General features: G+C 38.7%; 1 protein-coding gene across 1 annotated transcript; it reads right to left on the bottom strand.

Moving 5' to 3' along the window:
- Window positions 1–30: 30 nt before the first annotated feature.
- Window positions 31–24,017, bottom strand: slc9a3r1a (SLC9A3 regulator 1a). The gene is made up of 6 exons (XM_017703443.2): window positions 23,343–24,017; window positions 11,496–11,666; window positions 7,962–8,115; window positions 5,153–5,199; window positions 2,238–2,354; window positions 31–1,477 (listed from the first exon to the last, which is right to left on the bottom strand). The coding sequence occupies exons 1-6, from the start codon at window positions 23,793–23,795 to the stop codon at window positions 1,316–1,318; spliced, it is 1,104 nt and encodes a 367-aa protein (XP_017558932.1). The 5' UTR covers window positions 23,796–24,017; the 3' UTR covers window positions 31–1,315.
- Window positions 24,018–25,241: the final 1,224 nt, after the last annotated feature.

The raw sequence follows: 25,241 nt of genomic DNA, 5'->3' as shown, positions 1-25,241 counted from the left end.
TCAAACAAGCACCATCAACACCCATAAACATACATGAAAATCTATTTTTATTTATCTTCATATATTCATCAGTGATAACACAACAGAATTGTCACATAGCTAAACAACTGTATACAGTGATGACGAAGTGGACGTTTGTTCAGGAATGTTCATTTAAAAAATTGCTGTCAACAGCCTAAAATGATTTTTAGCCCAGCACAAATTACAAACATTACAAAACATGGAATATTGACAATAGCATTGTGCTTAAAAGTAAAAATCAAAGCTAATTAATTAGGAGAAAATATTTGACATTAAATAAACTTTGGGTGACTGTATAACAGTGTATCTGATTTTCAGACTAATTTACACATCTCATCAAAAACGTTATTTAAAAAGGACCTCTACAAATACTTTTTTGGAATATTTTACAGACAGAGCGCCAGCATCGTTCTTGTTAGTCAGGGATATTGTCCTGTACTTTATAGCAACAAAATAAATCTGAAAAAGTGGCTCAGCTTTACAGATCTGAAAAATAGCCTTTCTGTATATTTTCATTAAGGATATCTATTGTTATGTATGTTTTCCATCAGACTTTGTAATGAAGTACTGGCTCTCTAAAGAGTTACAACTGGTCTGAAAGTTCTGTGAAAGAGTTCTCTGAACTCTATCAAAGTCTGTCTTCAAATGTAGACAGGATAGATGTCGGTAAAGTGTACTGTCAGTGGTGTCACAGTACATTTTACTGCATTACTGACCGAGTTATTATATTATCAGTATCTCATAAGGATAAGTACTTGTCTCTGAACAAGTGAATACAGATGTTCAGGAAAAATGTATCCCCCACTTAATTATTAAACTCTACACTGTACATAATATAGCAACATCAAATCAGATAAGCTAATTTCTATTAAGGTGATCAATAAATGTAAAACTGGAATAAACACATGCAAATCACACCAACACATTTGATATAAAATCATAAGTGGCATAATAACACTGGCTTGAAATGTTCATCTGAGTGGTGTGAAAGGGTAGGATGAGATAAACAACAACAAATGAGGAAAAAGATGGAATGATGAAGGGGGGAGGGGACAAAAAGCTCCAACAATCATTTCATTATAGTGAAAGTACAGTGAAAGAGTTCCTCTCTCATAAATGCAGGTTTTGTTTCTCCCTTTTTTTCCTATAGCCTGTTTGCTTTAATGACTGATTACAGAATCTCAGGAATTGGGCTCATGAGCTTGACAGAAGTTTGTGAAGTTTATAAATAAATGAAATAAAAAGAACAATGATGAGTGATCAGGAAAAACAGAGAGGGATTGATGTGTCTGCTTTACAGGTTGCTGAACAGCTCGCTTCTCTTGCTCCAGTCCATAGGGGGCGCTCTTTTGTTGGAGCGTTTCTGGTGAGCGCGCTCCTTAGCCTGCTGCAGGGACATGTTCAGATCCAGATCCAAACTTACATCTCCACTCAAACGCTTCTCCTCTGGCTTGTCCTGTCACACAAATTAGAAGCATCCGTCATACTGGGCACTCTGCATTTTATGTTACTAGATACATTTTACATTTTATAATACGTTTGCTGACTCCTAAGATTCCTGTAAGTCTGACATAATCCATTTTGTTTTGCGTGCTTTGTTCTGTCCTGCTTCCTTCACAAACTACACCAAAAGGCTCCTTCCACAGAGCTGTAATTGTTAAACAGAAATAAGTCTTTTCCAAAAAGTCAACTTACAATTTACTTAGTTTTATGTATTTTAAACTGCTGTTTCAAAACAATTTTAAGCTCACAGACGTCAAACATTGTAGTTAACTGTGAAATCTTCAATTTAAAACCTCAAACAAACGCCAAGGCAACAGGGACACGGATATAGTACACACCAACTCTTAAATCTTAAAAATCTAGCTAAACCTGATGTCAAGATCACAGCACATCAGTGTAGACAAGACGGTACTGTGCAAATGTTTTCTGAAGAAATGAAGTCATTTAGTAAGCGTTTACTTTTTTGAGCAAAAAAATCTAATTATGCTTTACTGCATGTACGGTATAATTATTCAAATGTTATACAGTATTTTAAAGGCAAAACCAAACAGCAAAGATGAAGTTTTAAATATTTTCAATGTGGTCTCAGATTTATGGACGCTTCTGTACATATTCATATATCACCATCTTACAGTTAGGAACCACAAGAGGGAGCACACCAGTTAAAAAAGAAACACTATGCTGTACAAGAGAGTGTGTGTGTTTGGACAGACCTCAGGAGGTGGACTGCTGACCATAGCAGCAGGGATGGATGCGGTGGAGGAAGTGCTGGACGTAGAAGGACTCGCTGATATTTTGGGTTTGGCTTCCTGAGCTTCCTCCTCCCCCACCTGAGCAATAAACAGTCAGAACAGGCTTCAGACTGACATCAGCACTGATAAAGCAGTTTATTATATTTATTCAGGATTAAATGATAATTCAACTGATAGCGTCTTTGAGTGTAGCTCACTGGTCATATCTTGTGTGCAAAGTACTCAAGCGAAGGATTGTGAGCTCTCGCTTGTGTCACAGGAACAACTCAATTTTCTTCATCTCTGTCCACTACATAGCAACCCTGAGATGAACCCTGAGATGTTCAGTGTGCTGGCTTTGAAATAAGAAAGCATAAAGCTAACAAACCAAATAATATTAAAACGTTAAAGTAGTACATTTGCATTTTGTATTTAGGACAATTCCCCAGATGTGGATTTAGTCTTAGACTAAACTGTGAACCATCAATGGAAAATCTTTGCAATCCAGTTTTAATATCAATCTGGGTCTACAAAAATAGTCCTAAACGAGCAATACATAATGCTGTCTGCTCTACCAATCATGTGTAGGTGTTTTGCAACCACACCCAGATAGCGCATGTGTCTTCTTTTAAACACAAACTAGTGGTTTTCCGCTTCACTCTAACACTTGACCAGAGCTGATCCAGGACAGAGCTTTTTATTTCTTCAAAGCTGTTGAAAACACTGCCTTAGCTTTGGTGACATAATGGTCTCTTACACTTGTTTCACAAATTTAACTGACTTCTGCCTCTTGATCTCTTAATTGTGTTTAATCTTAAAATCGTGCCCCTTTTAGAATTACAACTTCATTTTGTTATATTATTCTTTTGTTATATAAAAATCGAATGAACACATCACCACGCTCAAATGGACTCAAAATTGGTGTAAGCACCAAACTGTAGGACTGGCAGGAACTGAAAGGGGTTATGAAGCTGACTGTGAGTCAGCATTAATCCTAACAGAAGCTCTCTGACTAACCACCACCATCTTCAAGATTTGATCTCAGGCATGCTATCTAGACGGTCTTTTCACTGACTGACGTCACTGCCCAAGAGATGTTCCTACAAAAACAAGTTGAAATACACAATGGCACATTGTCACTCAGCTAAGGATAAGCTCACTGTTTAATAGCCGTATGTATGCCCTGTGTTTTCCTTCATTATAGATAAAATTAATCACATTATTATTATTATTATTATTATTATTATTCAGAGTCTTTAAACCATTTAGAATAGAGCAAGGCTATGCCATACATTGTTTATTAAATGTTATCATGATATCAGGCTTTGCAGTATTGATATTACAAATTCACACTGTATGCAAACAAGCACTCTAATCAATTACAATGTATTCTGTGTATGTTAACCAATTAGAGTTATATATATATGTGTATATAAGTCTTTCTGTGGTTGTTTTGATGAATCAATGTGTTTATGCAATCAAAAATCAAACAAAAACACAAGCTGATATTCAAAGATTAGATTACTGATTTCATCAATGACTCATAATTTAATTGACTCATAATTTAAAGTACAGGAGAGGCAGCTTCCCAGCATCTATTGTTTGGTTCATTTTGATTACTTAGCTTTTATTTCATCTACAGTTTCTTCCGCATGAGGCTTTTATTGTTGCTTAATACGTTATTCTTACCCCAAAAAAATATTAAAATTCATTTATACGTTTCATTTTTCAACCACAATGGTATTTTGGTTAACTAGTTCATCCCAAAGTGACATATTAAAACAGACATTGAGTTCCTGCCCGTTTTTACTGTCAGTCCTAAAGACTAGCATGTTTATAAGTCCTACAGTGTCTCGTGCAAGAGCAGAATTGCAAAACATAAAAGTGTGGTACTTAATAGCAAGATCACACTGCTGGCTTTAAAAAGCTATAATTAAATATGAAGAAATTAGCAAAAACAATGTGTAATACTTCCTTGTAATATTTATTAACAGTAAGGTTGTTGTATGTTTACAGGCGGGGACCATTGCTGCCAGTATTGTAACGGAGATTCTGTATACCAATTGCAGTAGTGTCCCTGTAAAATTACAACAGCCAGGAACCCTGATGCCAGTTGTTGACTATAAAATCTACACCATTGTTTTTTCACAGTGTTTTGTTCATACTGAGCAACGTTACTGGAGTGGCATTGTTAGTTTTACACAGTATAGATATCTCTACTACAGATACAAAACCCAGACCCATCTCCTCATTCCTAGTGCTACCTTATCTGCCTAAGAAGCCTCCACTAATATAAAGGAGCCAGCACAGATTCTCCTTCTGTCCTTTTTTTTCCACCCCTTTCGTCTCTGCTCCTCAGAGTAATCTGGCCGTGGTTGATAGAGGAGTGTTGTGTGAGAGAAAGCAGAACCTCATAGGGGGTCTGTGGTGCACCGTTGCTTTCTCCTCAGTTTAACAATGAACTTTCAGTGAAAAGTTAAAAAATAGATGATAATAGCCTTTCAATGCGCTTAATTTGAAAAGGAATGCCAAAGCAGTTAGTTCTTGGTTCAGGTTTAAAACTTGCTGTAAAGGCACAAAAGGACTCTAATGACTGGTTTCTAGGATGGAGATTAAGCTGAGCGCTGGTCCGATTCTCAGCAGAAAATCACTATTAACAGTGTAATTTAATCCAGGACTTGGCTTAGTCAGTGTGCAGAAAAGAGTGTTTCTCAGCCCCAGTCTTGAAGATCCACTGCACTACATATTCCTTAGAGTTTTGAGAGGTTTCACATGCAATTACCCTGCAAGTTACACGTAAACAAACAAAAATGTGTGGCGCTGTGCTTTCTGTTGGGGATGTAACTAACGATGTTTATTAAAAATCTGAAAAGTGGCTTAAAATAAAAAAATCTTACCTTTTCATCTGCACTCTCTCTACTGGCAGCAGGTTCAGGCAGTGGGCCTAAGAACAGAACGAGGAAACAGGTTATCCAATAAGACTCCTGTCATGTCACTCTTACTCTCACACAAGTACATCATGAACAAACATTAATTTTAGACGCCATCAAATAATCTTCTTGTTATCTTGTAGTTATAAATGTGTACACTTCAAAATTTTCATTCTGCACTAGGAACATGTGACAATATAGTCAATAGTGAGTAAGGAGGTGCTGGTGAATGAATGACTGACTTCTTCCAAGTTAAACATTCAGTGTCCATATGACAATGCAAAAACAGACAACTATTAACTAAAAGGTCAATAAACAAAGTCCAAAATTATGTGATGTCGCCTCGTATCAAGAAATGATTGATGTCTCAGGATTACTTGGTTAGATGACTGAAAATGCTGGAAAGCTACAAAACTGGACTGGAGATGACGTTTTTAGTGATGGCCAGGTTGCTGGCATGAGTGTCTGCCATGCCTGATACATTTAGGATTTGTCTGTTCTCCTCCTGTCTGACCCTGTGCTGTTGCTATGGTCATGGTTGCCAGGATTACCAGCTGGAAGAACTCTGTTGACTTTGACTAATACTCTCATGTCAAGATAGAGGCTGTGAAGGCTGCGAGTTAATGTTTAAACAGTTGCCTGATCATACTCGCTGTATGTGTGTGTGTGTGTGTGTGTGTGTGTGTGTGTGTGTGTGTGTGTGCTGTGTGTGAAATGTCAGTGTGGGCACTCAAAGCTATGAACAGAACTGAGTTTTAAAGCAACAGTTTGGTAAGAAGTTCTAGTTGATGTAGTTGATGAGACATAGTTAGTGTCTGTAGTCTGCTTTTTTAGTTTTGCATTCAAGGCTAATGAAGCTAGCAAGTAATGGATGCTTATATCCGACTGATTAGCACTATGCTTGCCTAAGATTCAGATGCTCTGCCCACTATAGAATACCAAGTTACTATTTAACTACTTGGTTTTTGTCATTTTCATTGGCTATTAAGCTTTGACACAAACAATTATCGTCTTCAGAAATATAGTGACAAAACAATATCACCATTATACAAATTCAGTTCTGAAGTACCACACACAAACTTTACAGAACCTTACTCTATAGCTTGCATTTTAGCTTTTCATTTGCTTGCACCCCGGCATGCTTAGGCTGACTGAATTCTGTGTATAGTCAGTTTGTTTGGTTTTTAAAGTTTTTAATTAAGTGCAATCTTATCTTGAGTGACATCCCATTCTTAATCCATAAGGATTAATATGTCGGCCCACCCTTTGCAGCTATAACAGCTTCAACTCTTCTGGGAAGGCTTTCCACAAGGTTTAGAAGTGTGTTTATGGGAATTTTTGACCATTCTTCCAGAAGTGCATTTGTGAGGTCAGACACTGGTGTTGGAACGAGAAGGCCTGGCTTGCAGTCTCCACTCCAATTCATCCCAAAGGTGCTCTCTCGGGTTGAGGTCAGGACTCTGTGCAGGCCAATCAAGTTCTTCCACACCAAACTCACTCATCCATGTCTTTATGGACTTTGCTTTGTGTGCAGTCATGTTGGAACAGGAAGGGACCATCCCCAAACTGTTCCAACAAAGTTGGGAGCATGAAATTGTCCAAAATCTCTTGGTCTGCTGAAGCATTAAGAGTTCCTTTCACTGGAACTAAGGGGCCGAGCCCAACTCCTGAAAACAATCCCACACCATAATCTGCCCTGCACCAAATTTTACACTTGGCACAATGCAGTCAGACAAGTACCGTTCTCCTGACAACCGCCAAACCCAGACCTGTGCTTCAGATTGCCAAACGGAGAAGCGCGATTTGTCACTCCAGAGAACTCGTCTCCACTGCTAAAGTACAGTGGCGAGGCTTTACACCACTGTATTCAACGCTTTGCATTGCGCTTGGTGATGTAAGGCTTAGATGCAGCTGCTTGGCCATGGAAACCCATTGGATGAAGCTCTCTATGCACTGTTCTTGAGCTAATCTGAAGGCCACATGACATTTGGAAGCGTGGTTGCACCACCATATGCACATAGTTCCATTCAGTGGGTCATCTCAGTCAAGGAAACACACTTTTTTTAAGCAGTTGCCAGCTTTGTATGTGACAATGTGAGACCTTTGGAGATTTTTAAAAGTTGATTGCTTTGAAGCTCTTACGCAAGATCTTCTGTATTTGCTAACAGGCATACCAGTTTGTTTCACGAGGGTGCGTACATGTTGTAACTCCATTTCGAAAAATCACCTGCCCCTACACATCACAAAAAAACAATGGTCTGTAGTTGGTTATCTGTACATCAGACAACCATTTCCTGTCAACGTATATGGTTCTTGGCCAGGGTAAGCTCTGAAACACATCAGGATCTCTGTTGATAGGCAGAAGTCTTGCTTATAATACTGGAATTGTGCAAACAGCATGCCTCAAATCATCACACCCTCTCATCAAACCAAAACAAATCTAATAAGTAATCTCAAATAGGCTTGCTTATTTTATTTCTGACACTGTAAGGAATAGTGACATCCAAAAAAGGACAAGAGTACTTCACATAGCTAACAGTAGCAGCCATTTTGAAGCTTTAAATTTGTCTGTATTTCCTTCTACTTTTATAGATAACAGCAAACATATTTTGGCTAACTGAAGAGATATGGAGTAATAGGTTCATAAAGGTTGAAGAATGTCTTCTCTACCAAGAATAAAATGTGGGAATTATATACCGAAATAAATGTTCATTAGGTGTTCATGCATTACGTTAGTATCCATTGGCGAATAAGTGTTTAATTGGCTCCTACTCACCTGTGAGGTGTTCCTCAGTGGGGAGAACCCCGCAGCTGCTGAAGAATGCCTCTGCATCAGGGTCAACCACCAGCAGCTGGAGCTCATCTCCTCCTGCTTTGATGGCAGCCACCACCTCAGAGTGCTGCATGCCCTGCACAGACACGCCATTGACCTGCCAAACACCACAAAGAGCCAGCCAGATCAGTCAGGGCTGTGAGAAATACAGAAGCTTGTAATTTTGTCTGTACTGAATACAGAATGTGAGTCAGCAAAGAGGTCACGAAGTTCAGTACAACAGAGCTGGTAGATCCACAACATGATTCCAGTTCATTGTTAATATGACATTTCCCACATAGCTGCTTGAAGGCATACACAAAGAGCTTGAAGGCATAAATAAAGAGTATCAGCAAAGGAAAAAGAAAACAGAGAGCTCTCTGCAGGTGGATGGGGGTGGTGCATTGTGTACTCCACAAAGCTGGAATTCCCAGTTGACCAGAAGTTAAGCCAAAACCCAAGGATGTCCTACAGTGATATCCTCATGCTAAAGCTTAGATTTTGCTATTTTAACTACATAATAATAATAATACGTAATAATAATACATAATAACAGTGGGCAAATAGCTAACAGTCTCTGGCATAAGCTTACAACAAACTTAAAATGCTCAGAAACATACAATTCCCTGGAAATTAAAAGTGTTTGTTTAAAGTAACCGTCTCAACCAATGAATCTGTTAAACACTTAATATCAGCTGATTTTATTGGTAAAATGATTTATCGGTTTTTGTAGAGACACCTGAGGAAACACTGAAGGTCTGTGTCAGTGCTTGTGAGGCTGAGGAATGTGTGTAGGAGAACCAGGGCAGGAGTGGGCTTTAAGGAATGCTTATCCCAGCCTCCCATTCTGCAGGCAATTAAAGATCAGCAGGCAAACAACAGCCCCCTTATGTGTCTCCTAGTCAACACAGGAGATATCCCTACTCTTCTCACAGCACACGTACAAATACACATACACACAGAAACACATACTTTCTCATACACCAACACAGGAAACAACGGCTCCAGAAAAGTGATAATGTGCTGGCAAAATATGCAGTATGTTCAGTTTCATGTTCTAATGTGGGAAAAAACTCATTTATGGCATTTAAATGTCTGAATACTCTGAGTGTTAATGGCCAGAAGCAAAGCAGAGCTTTGCTGGAAGCAGAAGAGAAAACGTAATCCATACTATGAAAGCTTGCTTCACCTTTAATGACTGCCAACATTCAAATTCTGCTTAGCCTCAATGCTATTCCAGCATGATGGGGCAGAGAAGTGCCTTTAAAATGGAAATCCCTTCTGTGAGAGGCTGTAGAACAGCCAGGCACTACAGAACACAACAGGAATTCATCAAAGTGCTCAATAAATAAACTATTCAAGGTCTTTGGTTAAACAGGCTAGACCATGACTCATCCCAACATGAAGTGAAACCTCCTCTAGATTAGAGAAGGTACACTGTAAAACAGAAAGTGCTGACAACTCAAAATTTCAAGGTAACATGAAATATTAAAATTTCTGAGTTGTCTCAACAGCAGATTTTGCAGTCACCCTTACTAAGGTTAATTTGTTCATCTTAGCTAGACTTGTTTGTTCATCTAACATTAGGCGGCCAATAAAACATAACATTTTTAAAAGGGGAAACAGCCTATTTTATATTTTCATCTGTGGAAGACACAAGCATCCAGATTGTCTTACAGCCTAACTATGTTACTGAGGTAACTAACATAGCATTAGGAGTCTTATCCAAGGAGAACTGAACTTCAGTCTGCTGGGTGGAAGGCAATAGTGTTACCCACTACAACATTCCCACTTTTACCTGCTTATTAAATATTTGTTGAGATGAGGAGGGGTCTGTGATTGTAAAAACATCACCATCTAGTCTTTTGCTTGCAGTTTGTATAGCACAGCAGGTAACACCTCTGCACTCCACACAGCAGACTGGGGTTTGATTCACTGCCCAGACAAGAACATCACGCCGTACCATAAGTGTCTGTGAGTAAGACTCCTAATGCAACTTTAGCTTTCCTCTCTAACATGATTAGACTGGAAGCCATTCTGGATAAGAGTGTCTGCCAAATGTTGTTATATAGGCTATTATACTTTTTTTCTGAAAAAGTCGGATTTAATTGCCAGCCTCATGTTGGACAAATTTAAGTAGATTAAACAAATCAACATTACTAAGGATTCCTACAAAACTTGATGAGAAAATAAAAAAATCTTAACACATCATATTGCTTTAAAATTTTAGGTTCTCTCAACAATTTTTTTTTTGTTTTTTTTTACTGTGTAACTGTGCTGTAGCCCAACAGAGCGGTAGATCAGTGAGTCAGAGCTGCACAGAGGAGGCAGAAGGCACAAATCCAGGGTGGGACAGTACCAGACAGCTATAGTCTCTTCAAATCTCCATGAACCTGAGCACTGGCACAATGTCCTTAAGGGAAATCTCAGAAGTTTCTGACTACTTTACTCTTAGCCATGAGTCCACTGCACCCTGCGCCTCCTAATCCCTACTTCTGTTCTCTTCTCCTGAAAAACGGTTCACCAGCCATACTGCAACATATTTGAAAGGCCTAGTATATATGTTTTCACTGATTTTACTTACCCCATTTTATATCATTTTATATAACATTTATATAACATGATTATTTTCAAACCTCTCTTCATCTGTTGACAAAATGCAAAATGCAATACACATCAAATTCTCACTTTGTTTTTTATTAACGGAATGAAATGTTCCACATACAAATAATACTTATGAATGATCACATTACAGACAAAAGCATTTGTTTAATGAGTTTTTCTCTGCAAATGTGAAATGTGTAATTTTTTTCCTAAAAAACACAGCATGTCAAAATAAAACCCCCCTTAACAAAGTGTGAGGGTGCATCAGAATAAAAGTGCTGGACCAGAGATTCACTAGTCTACACAGTACTTCCAACTCTTTTATTTGAAAAAGCAAGTAAACTTCTGTTTTCCATGGTACACACTGGGTTTTCTCTCCTTGCCTTACTGAACTGCTGAGCTCCCATCAGTTCAGTGCTATCTGAACTCTGTAACTCCATCCAGGAGACAATAAGTGGATTAAGCCCGACACCGTTTCACCACACACACTGTGGGAAGGCTGGAAAATAAAATCAGCGCTCTCTGACCCTTAGAGAGGTGCGCTCTAATCTCTGTTCTTCAAAAGAGCCAATAATTACACTGACCACTCCTGCTCTAATGAGTAATGGGATTAACTCACATGAACACTGTTTTAATACTTCAGTAGGCTGTTTAATGTGCCATGAATGCAATGTTCTAACAAAGCTGAAAACTGGTACTTCTCAAGTTCCAAGAGAAAACAACTAATGAACCTAACACTCAACATAGCTTAAACATTTTAGACTGCTAGCTTCAAATCTTATTTGCAGCAGAATCACAATTATCTAACCCAGACTGTGTGTGCTGGTTAGAGTCCAGGAGGGTGCAGACACCCGTGTTTTTCAGAGCTGTATGAAGGAGACAGAGGTACTGTACCTGCACCACTTTATCTTGGGGTTGAAGTCCAGATTTCTCAGCAGGGGAGTCCTCGTCCACTGCCCTGATATACTGGCCCGGTTTGGTCTTCTCACTGTGGAGGTTGAAGCCGTAGCCTGTGGCCCCCTTCTTCATGTGGCAGAGACGGGGACGAAGCTCTTTCTTCGAGTCCTTCAACAGAAATGAGAAATATGTGAGACAGGAAAAAATGCATTCAGTCATGATTAAGGATTGATAGATGATAATGGGAAACGGAGAGTATGACACGGACAGTGTGTAACATTTCTGTTGAGAATAGGCTTCTGCATAGGCAGAGTAACTGTAAATAGTAAAAGCTTGTGTAATAAATAGTCTGTTAAATCACCCATATGCCTCACTCTTTGTACTCAGAGAAGATATGCACAGCATTTCAATCACCTGGTTTTTTAACAGGTGATCCCTGAAGAGGTAGAAATCAGCTAAAGCAACGGCAGCACAACAAACATCCCTGATATCAGAATTCTACACTGAAAATTCCAGCACTGTTAAACAGAAATGATTAAGAGACATTAAAATATAGAAAGTAAACGTTATACCATTTAATCGGTGGAAATTCAGCAGGTCACCTTCTGTCTATGTGTCCCGCTTACAAGAGATCTGATGTGAACTGATGATGCCTTGTCATTTCTACTTCCTTTTTCATTGCATTGCATGATAATATATGAGCACAGTTTTACACAACCCATTAAAGCTGTCCAAACAAAATATACACTGGATGGAAAAGATATGAACTTTTTCTCCTTTTTTGTGTCAAAAAAAAAAACACTTTACCAAAGGGCATAATTCATAAGGCTACATGACACCTACATAAGCCCTTAATGACAACTACCATAAACCTACCTATTAAAAAACGCTTATTCCAGCAAGTGTCAGCTGTCTTTTTATGGACACTTTATACTGTATACATCTGTATACACTGTTACGCTTTATTTATTGCACATATTGTATCTTGTAGTCTGTGTGCTTATACTTTATAGTCTTATCTTTAATTAAGCATCTACAGGCTTGCTCCAAACAACTCATCGTCCTTGTACAAAGACAATAAAGATGTCCTGCATCTCTTGTAGGCTGCTTTTTTCAAATATTATATATATATATATATATATATATATATATATATATATATATATATATATATATATATATATATATATATGTATGTGTGTGTGTGTGTGTGTGTGTGTGTGTGTGTGTGTGTGTGTGTGTGTGTGTGTCTAATCTGGTCTAATCAGCCCTCTTTATATGTAAAAGGGACAGTGGACTTGGACAACATGGTTAGTGTTAGCATCAGTGTAAAGGCTTAACCAAGATTATCAATCTCCACTCTCCTTCACGGGGAGCAGTCACACTCTGAAATGACAAACGGAACTGCTTTAAATGTAAAGCCTAGCATAGGGAGTGTTTTACAGTGGCTAAAAGTGGCACTGATCAAAATACACGTCATTGGAACTTGCTGTAGTTGCTCTAGAAACTAAACACTCTTACAGTGAGCATGTGGAGGAAGTGAGAGGCCACTTTGTGCACCAGTGTTTACAACAGCCTAATCCAGCAGAGGCCATATGCTGTGGTAAGTGTTTAATCCAATAGCCACAGCTCATTAGGTTACTGCTGGGGAGGAGCTGGGTGTGCTGACAGGTAGTCCGACACCAGCTAGGCTCTGACCACAGCACATATCCCACAAACTACTGTAATATTACATCATATTTGAATAACATCAGCCAAGTTGAACATAGAGACAGATGTGGTTGTTTTGGGAAATGCCTCAGTGCCTCTGACAAATGATTTCACAATACTACTGGCACCCCCAATGCTTTTGAGGAACTCCGAGGCGCTTCAGAAGAAATAATAATTTCAAACTTAACCATAACAGACACAGACTGCTTTTAGATGAACACAGAACTAGCTTCATACAAGACGTACTGAATTAAGGGTGATCTAATTTGCTACTTATGTAAAATACGTCATCTTTCTCACCCAAGTTTAATCTCATCTGAAAAGCTGTTAGAAGTCAAGAATTATTACTTTTGTTATACTACGCAAATGTGCTTATATAATTACCACAGTATTCAAAGTTTGGGTGTCTCTGATCAAATTACATGTTTTGTTCATTTTCTAAGTGAAAATAACACTTTCTCAACCTGGAATGAACTAATAAACACAATTGTATATTAATTTGCTATGTTTACATTATTGGGAAAAATAAAACAAACAAAACAAAAGACAAAATATTAAATGTTCCATATTTTTTTGCACAGGCCACATTTTATGTCTGTTAAATTCAATAAATAAACAGTAATTGTGAATAAATTTTTTCTGCAGAGGATGTGTACTAATTTTGGCTTTGAAAATCAACAAAACATGTAATGTGACCAGGTACACACAAACATTTGTATATGGCTGTATATGTCCTCACTTTCAACAGAATTTCTCCACTTGTGTTAATGAATGAGTGTGAAATAATTAATATTGAAATATATCATGCTTTTTTTTATCACTGGCAATATGTGATAAAATAATTTTATCACATATTTAATAACAGTGGGTTATGCAAAACAAATGTTCCATTCAACTAACATTTTACATTGTGTATTTAGAGGTTCTAGACTGCATTTTTTTCTGCTTGTTCTGATATCAAGATGTGTTAAAAGCGTCAAAACTGAAAGGGGATAGCTCTTTTAGTTAATTAATGGGTTATGAGGGAGAAACGGCCATCATAAAATTACACCACACTCTTGTTATTGGTCAAAGATGAAAACTGGACAGGAAATGCTGCAGAAGTCAGGTGGACATTCACTCTCAGAGTAAGAAGTCCACAAATAAATGCACTGATGGTCCACACCGCATCCAGGCAATGATAAGACTACACTGCCCTCTTAGATAAAGCCCAGCACCCTTATCACTCCTGCTTGATTGTGATATGCTTTTAAAGAGAGACAATCACATGCAGCCCCACCCTGACAACAGCACCTAGTTGTCTTCACTAATAGGACATAACAATAAAACTCCTTTTTGATGTCATACATTGATTATATTTTAAGGTGTGCATTTGTTTTTAGCTGTGTTGCAGAAATGCAGCATATTTCATGAAACAGCCTTCAGCTTTTCACTCCTTGGGTTATTCCATGACGAAACGCAATAGATGGACATGGGTGTAGGGGTCTGATAAATCAGACACGTGTCTGTTTAGGTATGCTTGAGAAAGGGAGGTGACACTGGAGTGAATACGTGCATAAGGGAGTGGAAGACTGCTGATTGTAGTAGCATGCAAACCATAAACACAGGGTACAATATGATCACTAACTAGACAGACAAAAAGGAAAAAAGACACTGCAGGAATTCAACACCCTGGTCAAAATAATATAGGCCAGTCATCAGTCGTGTCAAAGCAAGGGTTTGTCTGCGTCTTAATATTTTGCTAGGTGTGTCTCAATGGTGATATGTACACCAGTCAAAAGTTTGGACACAGTTACTTACTGAATCTTTTTTTTTTAAGCACTTTACACATTTTAGAATAATAAAGACACCAAAACTAGGAAACATGAATTTTCATGTAAAATATTCCTCCAGTCAGAAACAGACTTTCCACTAACTTCTAACGAGAAAGATTTAGTAATTAGGTTGATGTTATGGCCACATCTACTATATTTTCCAACTCAACATTTCTCTAAAGTCCTATTCAAAAACAAAAGTTGTGCTTAAAGTTGAATTTTAGACATAAATTCAAACATAGATATCAATTCAAACATTCACGCATACGCCTTTACATCCAAGTGTCTTTAAGATAATGAAAAACAAGCTAGTGTGTCCAAAACATTTCGCTGGTACCACAAGTGTAAATTTAAATGTTTTAATAAAACTGCAGCAGGGTTATGTTTTCTGCTTTGTGCAGGCCTAGTGAGCAGGAAGTGAAAAAACAGAGAGGTTATCACAGCCAGATGTCAATATTAACTTTCTTAGTGGGAAAGTTACATCACGTCAGGCTTTAGTTTGAACAGTCTCAGGCTGGACTTTTGCAATCTAAAGGCTGCTTTGCTCTAGTGTGTGAGAGCGAAGGCCTGATTTATAATAGGCTTTAGAGTCTGATGTCTGATGAGACATTGTCTGTCCTGGGTCTGTGATCCTGCTGTAGAAGCGCTGCAGTGAAAAGAAGTGTCACGTGAGAGGATTTCCTCTGTGGTTTTAATCCCAGTTAACCAGCTAGAAGAATAGCCATTGCTGCACCCAGAGCAAATGAAAAAGGGAAAAGAAACTGTATGATATCTTATCAGTCATCATATCACAAACGGCTTCATACAGATTACTGGAGAACTGGGGAACACTGGTGTAAAAGTTGTACTTGCTTTCTGGTTAAAAAAAGTGGCCTTTAAAACCAAACGCAAAAGACATTCTTTAACAAACACCCATAAGAAAAAAAAACCTCACTCATTTGGTTATGCCGTATCAACATAATTTTTTTTATTAGATTTGGTGAACATGCTGATATGTGGAAGTAAATCTGTGTGCATAGTGATACATGGACTTTGTCTACCATCAACTGAAAATATGAAAATCTGAAAATATGATTGCAAAGAATGGATTACTTTTCACAAATTTCTATACAGTAAAATTATTCAAACGTACTAAATATACAACAAGGTTTTTCCTGAATACAACAAAAAGAATCCTCCTCCACTTTGCAGCAGTTTCTGACCATAATTGTCATTCCTGTCCTCATTGTATCTAACATCGTCCAATCAGGAGCAGAGTAGAGTGGAGCAGACGTTCTCCGATCCCTGTGCTCTCTTTAGCGCCAACTGAGAACCAGTCTGACCAGCGCTACATTGTGTAACAAAAGCTTCTGAAAATAAGCTTTATACAGCTGGTAAGAGATAATGTGGCTAAGGACTTCAAAGGAACAACTATTTTACGCTTATTCATCACTGAAGCTCTAAGACCTCAGCAGCCTTCCAAATCAGTAACACATTCTTCATCATTTTTAAAAGTAATGGGTGCCAAATGTAACCAGGAATGGCTGTTTGGAGTAATGCCATAGAACAACCACTTTTGGTTCCCTAAAGAACCTTTCAATGGATGAGCGATCTGAAAATAATGCTACTAAATGTATGCGTGTAAGGAACCTTGAAATTTAAAGAACCACCACATAATGTAAAGTTTCTATAGCAATTCCATTTTTTTCCCCACAGCTGTTCATCCAAACAGGGAACCATTTAGGAACCTGATGACTAGACAGCTGGCCAGCAGACATTACAAAATGTTCTGCCGAGGGTTGTGTGCAATTCCATGACTAAAGTTTTATTTTATTATTAATTAATTAATTAATTAATAATAAAAAAATATGGCATTGCGCACAATCTGCGGCAGAACATTTTGGTATGTCAGCTGTGCTTCCGACCCCTTCTGCGCGTGGATGAATCTGATGATTGCGAGTGCGTATTCAAACACAACTCCATCAAAACTTGGTTAAGGAGATGTCTTGGGAGGATTTATGTGAATCAACTATCGTTGCCATCATATCTTCAGTATACTGTTTACTTCTCACTTGAGGCCTAAACATTAAGCATAACCCTCTTTTGGAGTCTGTATGTTAACATGTAAAGATATACGACGTGGTTGAAAAATTCCCACAAAACTCGCCCCGACACCTCTGACTTTTAAATGTTTATTTCAGCCTTACAGGGTGACTCGCCGCGGCACACACAGCATATTTTTAACATGTTCTTCGGTTTCCTCCTGACCCAGTAATGCTACTCCTCTCAACTTTACCCACAGAAATCATACATAGCACAGTTTTATTTGACATTATGTGGAGGTTCTGTGAACTTTGTATGAGTTCATAACACTCAACACACCAGATTTACAAAAGTGGTTCTTTGGAGAACCTTCAAAAGAAAGGTTCCTTAGGGAATCAATAGTGGTTCTTCTATGACATTGCTCCATAGAACCCCTTCTGGCACCTTTATGTTTAAGAGTGGCAGGCTTTTCCCTACTTGGCTAACATTCTTGTTAACCTTAGTCCAAGCACAGACAAACACTTTCATAAGAATTCCTCTGAATAAAGGCTTTGGCCACATTCCTGCAGAAAAAGATAAGTCTGTTAGCAACACAAAGTTTCACCTGACCACATTAAAATCAACTCCATCATATTTTACCCTCATTCAGAAACAATATGACCACTCTTAAAATATGACATTACTTGTGCAACTACTTCATACTAACAAAAGTAAGCCATTTATACAGTGTTATAGATTACAGCCACTTTCAGGCATAGTCCCCATTCTCTATTCAACAGAAAACAAGCTCACAAGTCAATCAGCAGCCATTATCATATGCAACATCCCAAAGGTTAATGACTTTATAGCTCACTTATATTACTCATGATCCTGTTTGCTTAAGAGGAGAGTTAAGTAAGAGAACTGGAGATGGGGCGGAGTAAAAGCAGTCGATCTTTACGCATCACAGTCACAATTTTCATCTAAAAGCAACAAAACACTTCAGCACGTCCAACATACTGCTTTCTTTAGTGGTGTCACCAAGCGACACATGCTGGATTATTGAGTTTTGACTGTAAGGAGAATCTGGAGGTTTTATAGGCTCCATGCGGAGGCCTTGAACCTACCACGTGAACTTACAAAGATAATGATCAACCTACAGGCACACAAGGCTGCAGTTCTATTAACATACTCCGCACAGCACAGCACACACACCAGGTGTCATAAAAGGCCATTGATCTCTTCAATACGGAGATATATTTCACGGACTGCGTGGCTTCCTTTTGTCCTTTTTCTGTCTTTCAAAACAAAGACTTCTTCAGCAGGAAAACAGCAGCATGTAACACAGGAAGTGGTTTATTCAAATGTGCATTCACCTCTCCTTCTTTCACATGCAACCTTTCACCATCAGCAGTTGTTACATACTTAAACTGACATCTGCACTGCTGTTTAGTTTTGAAATTTACATGTGGCTGCGACATGAAGTGAACATTAAAAACCTCAATCTAGTCAGTGGCGCTGCCCTGAGCATCACTACACAGACACATCAGACCCAAGCATTTGCATGAGCAAATTTATGATCGATCCATTTACTTAGAAATGGTCACAAACAATGTAACATTATGCCACATGGATAAACTAACTGAGGACAAGAAAGGGAAAAAAAATGACTCGACCGAATTTCACAAAAAGTGTTGCAAAACTATTTTTCAACAAAATTCAGTAAACTAAACATAATGGTTTCATAACAGGTTCAAAAGCACTTCAACTGTTCCAAACGTAATGCTGTAATTATGCCAACAAGCTACAGTACTGTGCAAAAGTCAAAGACTACCCTTCATTTATTTAATTTCCAGCCTTTCATTACCAAATATTAATTTTTCAGGAGATATTTCAGAGGAGATTAGATATAGGACAAGTGATTTGTATAAGGAAGAGGAAAGTCAAAGAAGGTTATATGAAAAAAAAACAGGAGCTTTCAAAACTAGAGTTCAAAAACATCTTACAGGGTACAGAGAAGATAGGACGCAATAGTGCATGGCCTATGGGTCTGAAAAGCTGTGGAGCTGTCAAGCAGCTCTTAATGACAAAGGAAGAAAATGTGCAAATCAAGAAAAGATGTTTTTAGGACAATGGACTGATCACCCTAGAGTCCAGACCTTAACATCACTGAACGTGTTTGGGATTCCTTGAATTGTAAGAAGCAGAAAATGCAATCAACTCCTAAGACTGAACTTTGGAGGTCTGGAAAAACATCCCTGCAGATTTCTTTGAAAAACTGAAAGCAGGACTGCTAAAAAGAAATGAAGCTGTAAAAAAGGAAAAGGGTGGAGACATCAAATGCTCAAAAATTACTCATGATATTATATTTATACATTATGTATAGAGGCTTCTGTGTAATCATCTGTTGAACTTGTTTTTCTTGACTCTGAAAGAAAAATAACTTGCACTTAATGAATGTTTTGACTGGAAATTAAATAAATGAAAAATGGTTTGAGGTCTTTGCAGGGCACAAAATGTCTTTAGTGCTAAGGCCACATAACGGAAAACCTCTGCATCTAACCTATCACACAGTCAATGTGTTAATGGGAGTAGACACACAATGCTTCACACTGCTGGATCCTGAGCTTGACGTACAACTGAAAATACATTATATGGCTTACACAGTCATTAAAAAAAGGTCTAACAACACATTTAGTTTAATCTTTTATACAATTTGTAATACAAAGTGAGTTGGGATTTCTAAGTGACTCCACTAGCAATAGCAATAGCAGCGGTTTAAAAGACAGCAAAAAGATCTGAGAGAGACCAAGCAGCATACTGGCATTACAGGTCTAAATTACAATATCAACCATGAAACCCCCTTAGTGCGGACATCCTGTATAAATAAAAATAATGCGTGGCCATGCCTTATTAACGTGTGGGAACAAGATCCTAATGTGTGGCCGTGACTTATTAAGGCGCTTTACTAAGACGCAGCCATGCATTATTTTTATTTATACAGGATGTCACCAGCAGGGCTCCGTACCTTAGTGATCATTACAATCTAACAAAAATTCTGTTCACTAAAACAGCATGCATGAATTTCATCAAGTGAACATGACACTCAAAATTTCATGAAGGACCATGTCTTTTCTATACTGGCCTTCAACAGTCACTGTAGTGTCATTTTCCAGCTTTACATGAATTACAGTATTGACACAGAAACTGTGCATTCATTCCACACAGGCTCCACAACATAACTAAGATCACAAGACAGGTGAAAGGAAGGCTTCTTTCAAACTTCGCACACCATGAGGAATTTCACTGAAGCTACAATAAGCCCCAGCTTTACTAATCAGTCTACATAAGTCTGCATCATGACTCACACTGTTGCAACATGGGGGGAGTTTCCAGCACGTTGTTCCCCATGCTTGGCCTATAATGATATGCTTAGCATGTACCATGACAACTATTTTGGTATACCCTCCATAATGTAATAATTCAATTATATGCCATTAGCTACTATGAAGAGAAAGTTTTCTTCAAATAAAGAAATACAAAAAAAATCTTCAGTGTTTCTGGGGTTTTTCCCAGTTGTAATCTCATTTCATGATGCATACAACAAAACATGGTGATACAAGTCCTGTTACAACACTACATTTGTATAGGCCTATTACTGTCATATTTATTCTGCAAATGCTTCTAAGCTGTCCAGGAGAATGGCTGAAAAACAATCAACCCTCTGTATGAGTAATCCTTTCCAAAAACTCATCTCAGTTTGCAAATAACACCCCTCTGGGTTTGGCCAGGAACAAAGGGTGCTTAGTCTTAGCCAACTGGACAGCCACTCAGAGGATCTTCCACTCAATGGCATTGCTTCTGAATGATTGGAGAGAGGAAGCGTGAAATGCATGAGTCTGATGGAGACCCCTTCCACAACAGAGGAGTCATTCATGGATGACCAGGGCTTCAAAAACCCTCTGATAATTGCTTGGATGAAATGTGATTATAATCCATATTCGCCCACAGCTTCTAGGCAAAATCTTAACAAAGTGAAGGGCTATTTTAGTCTCCACTCTACTAATGGAAACAATCAGCAGATGAGCTGGGAACACTATAATATGCCAACAGTAGATCAGGCATTAGACGTTACTGTTAACATACTGCACTAGTGTCTGGTTACTATAAATCAACCACTACATTTTGCACATTTAGCTAATCTGTGACAAACCATAATTTAACAGCTTTAATAAAAAAGCAACATCTACTCAAATGTTAGGATTATCGACAATAAAGGCTCCAATTTGTGATCCTATAACTATGGCTCCTAAGGTTAATAATTCAGTTCACTCACAGCCTGAACATAAACCAACCTGTAAAAGAGTAACTAATACTGTGCATTGAAAAAGTGCAGAGCCGGCACTGACTGAAGCTGTCATTTAAAAAAGACACACACAAAAAAAACACCACCTATCAGATCTGGTTGCCACCTAAGACTATCTCTGGACAAGAAATTACAAACTAAACAAGAATGTTTGTGTCCTGCGTACATGTTTTCATGCAGTATGTACCTGCACTGCTATAATGGTTTAGGAAAAGCCTAATTAGGTTAAAGGTGTCACAGCTGGGACACATACAGTGTCGATAAGGCTTTACATGAAAAACAACGTTTGTGTCATCCTTTCAGCCCAAATTAAAAGTATTTTTTTGTCCAATTCTCAGAGGTGTGAGGGCTTAAACTGAAGGCACTGCTGAACTGAAGATCAGAGGGAAAAAAATGTACGTTTCTTGCCAAAAATGCTGCTGGCATTTTCCACACATTGCACAATTTGTGCAAAGCATTTGACCTTTTGCTACGTAATACCACCGCATGAGGAGGCTGTACACTTATCAAACAGAAACATCTTTATGGAAGGCCCAAAGGTGAAATATCATTACTTATATCATTACTTTTATCTTTGTAATCTCTGTTCTTTTTTTTCATCTGCATGTGGCCATTCTCTCCGTGCATGTTCCTCTGGAAGAGAACTGGAGACTGGGGAACATATCAGTGGTTGGTGAATAAACACTTTTTGGCTTTAGTTGCTGAGTAATGGAGCCTATGCAAACAATGGGCCCCATGTTGTTACTGATCAGAGCGGCAACAGGTAAAAATCAAAAACAAATGAAAGTTAGTAAGTACTATGTAAAAAGTCATCTGAGCAAGGTTTTCTTCTACAGCAAGCTTTCAAACAACGATAACAACTTGCCTGGCCAAGGAGTTAAGCATAAATGTCGACTGACTGCATTAACACATCACTTGAGCAGTACTCAATACTTCCACTAAACTTCTGAAACACTCATTTATGCTGAAATCTCATAAAACAATTCAGAATCTCAGATTTCCTCTCAGCAGTGAGCAACAGGATATTGAGTTTAATGTCATAGCTTACACTGAATAACTTACTGCTCTCTGTGAGTTTTCTTGACTTGACATTCTTCAGTCAAGGCCTGCCTGCGCTATGAAGCATTATGACACCTGTGTGTAGGGGGTGTGGTCTAACCTGGGGAGACTTAGAGGAGCTCCACCGATTTTTTCAAATTTGCTGCATAATTCAGTGGTTGAGATGTCAAGAGTCATTCAGAGTGGTTTGATGTAAAACTGTTCATTGTAGAGTATCAGATTTATTTACAGTAATAGTGATATGAACCAGTGAATCTCCTGTCACATGTATATGTATATGCTTGTGCGTGCATGTGTGTGTGTGCGTGCGTGTATATAAAGACTATTTTGCCTTACAACTTCCTCTCTGCCATGAATAGATTGTAAAACTCGTGTTTTAAGGTTTTAACATAACGACAGTAAAACAATACCTCAAACCTCCAGCATCTCACAGCACATCAGCAACCACTTCCTGAGAAACTCACTGTAGGATGATGCATTTCACATCAAAACGCTCTGGATGACTTTGATTACATTTTAATGACTTAGGAATTAAGAAATTTTGAAAAATTAGTTTTCCTTTAACACATTCGTCTCCATCAACTAGACCTAAATTTAGTATAATAAGGAACAAAGATTCGGACTGAGGTGATGAAACTTTCTAGTTACCGTGGATGAACATAACAGGACCCATTTGAACTCAATGGTCATTCATTTCATTACATTCATCATTTCATTTATCAGCTTATTTGGTCATATTATGAGCATATGGTCATATCATATATATTTATATGGCAAATGAAGTGATAAAAACTCACTTAGCCATGAGTTTTGAGTGGTTTGATAATGTTTTAGATTAGAAACATGTGGTCCAATGGGCGGACATCACCGTGTCCAGCATTTCGTTAGGTTTACCTTGGAGCTGACACTCAGCCTGTGGGCGGCGGAGTCTCCGTTCGTATCCGGCGCGGGGCTCTCCTGTCTCGACGTGCCGTTCTCCAGCTCTGCGCGGGGCTCCGGCTCACCGTCCGCTGTAGGGATACCATCAGTGACGAACTCCTTTTGGCACTTGAGGTTGAGTTTCGCCAGCAGCTCCTGCGTCTCGTCGTCCACCACGATGAGCTCCAGCTTGCCAGTAACAGCTCGGATACGGGAGACGACCTGTTGGTGGCTCTCTCCCTCCACGCTCTCCTCGTTCACGAACGCCACTCTGTCTCCGGGCCGGATACCCGAGCTCTCAGCCGGAGAACCCGGCTCCACCAGCCGGATAAACTGGCCCGTCTTCCCCTTCTCCCCATGAAGATGGAAACCGTAGCCATCGCTGCCCTTTTCCAAAACACACAGCCTGGGCCTGAGGTCGCCTGACATGCTGTCCAACTTTCAAGAGTCAGCGTTCAGAACTGCGCTCACACAGATTTACACAAAGTCCAGAATTAAAACTTAAACTTGGCCTAGCCAGAAGAGAAAGTGACCTAGAAGCTGAGCTAGGGGAGTTTCTTCGAAGTAATTTCACAACTAAGCGATTACCCCTTGAGGTACACAGACACTCCCTCGTCCCCAAACCCTTAAGAATCGAGTTTTAGTCAAGACGCAGCTCAGCTTAAAAGTGACATGACGTCTCCGTGACTGACACGTGAACGGACCAATCATTAACCGAGATTCGAAGACGGGGCCTTCTTTCTCAGCCAATAGCCACCCGCTAAAACTATAGACCGCCTACCGAACTCACGAGCGCTTGAAAAACTGGAATTCATACATTAAACTTGTCTAACCAGTACAAATCTGAATTTATAGAAGTGTGAAATTTACATATGATCAAGTATATTTAAATTGACACTAACTGATGTTCATCCATGGGATAAGTACACAAAATTTCCCCTGTCCTGCTTTAGATGTCAGAACATGAAAGGGGTAACACTGTATTACAACCACAGTGACTAAACATGCACTTTCACATAAAAAGGGAGGAACAAAAACAGCTGATACCTCATATTCCTCATACTTTTGAAGGCCATTTGACTTATGTAACCAGCCCTGGGCTGTGTCTTGGAAGTTTATCGCAACCGACTCATTAAAGATACTGATGATAAGAGAATTTTGATGCTGTAATAAAAGTTGCACCCATGACGTTCTCTCCACTTATATAGTTCATCTACCACGATTTGACTGTTGTCCATGCAGATATGAGACAGACAGAGATAAATTCATGAGCTGCTGATAGTGCATGCACATTATCTTGAATCTTACCACTGCGGGGTCAGGACAACACCCACACCACAGATGATAATCCTGCGCTGATCTACTGTAATAAAACATGTCATATAACCAGACACTGTCCATATTACACATTATTCATGCTTTCTCAAAGATGTGTGTAACTAAAGGCACACACTGTTTAGTACTACAGGGGACGTCAGCTAGTTCTGATCAGGTGGCATAAACTCAAAAAAGTGTTAAATGTTCTAAAGTATATCATATAATACAGGCAGTACTAACAATCGCTTTATTACAAATTCCATAAAGATCAACATATGAAAGTTTATGACTGTCTTTCATGACAGCTTGCCTGCTGCCTTCAACTGATGTACATTTCCATCTTGTGGCAGCAGGTAACATTACCAGTGGCTATCCCCCACAAACTGATATCACAACAAATGCTACAGAGGTCTGATGACACACACACACACACACACACACACACACACACACACACACACATATACATGTGTATATGTGTATGTACACACATACATACATTTTAGCATAAACAATTGCTAAAAAAGCTCACAGAAATGATTTGCACGGTCAGAGTAG

This window comes from Pygocentrus nattereri, chromosome 13 (genome assembly GCF_015220715.1).
Source record: "Pygocentrus nattereri isolate fPygNat1 chromosome 13, fPygNat1.pri, whole genome shotgun sequence".
Classification (NCBI taxonomy): domain Eukaryota; kingdom Metazoa; phylum Chordata; class Actinopteri; order Characiformes; family Serrasalmidae; genus Pygocentrus; species Pygocentrus nattereri.
This window is presented reverse-complemented; position numbering and strand designations above follow the sequence as displayed.

Excerpts from the sequence above, each read along its gene's own strand:
- slc9a3r1a (XM_017703443.2), bottom strand. The coding sequence starts at position 23,795 with ATGTCAGGCGACCTCAGGCCCAGGCTGTGTGTTTTGGAAAAGGGCAGC. Across the intron at positions 5,200-7,961 it reads CACTGAGGAACACCTCACAG|GCCCACTGCCTGAACCTGCT; the intron begins GTGAGTAGGAGC and ends TTCTGTTCTTAG. Across the intron at positions 2,355-5,152 it reads GAGAGAGTGCAGATGAAAAG|GTGGGGGAGGAGGAAGCTCA; the intron begins GTAAGATTTTTT and ends TTTATTGCTCAG.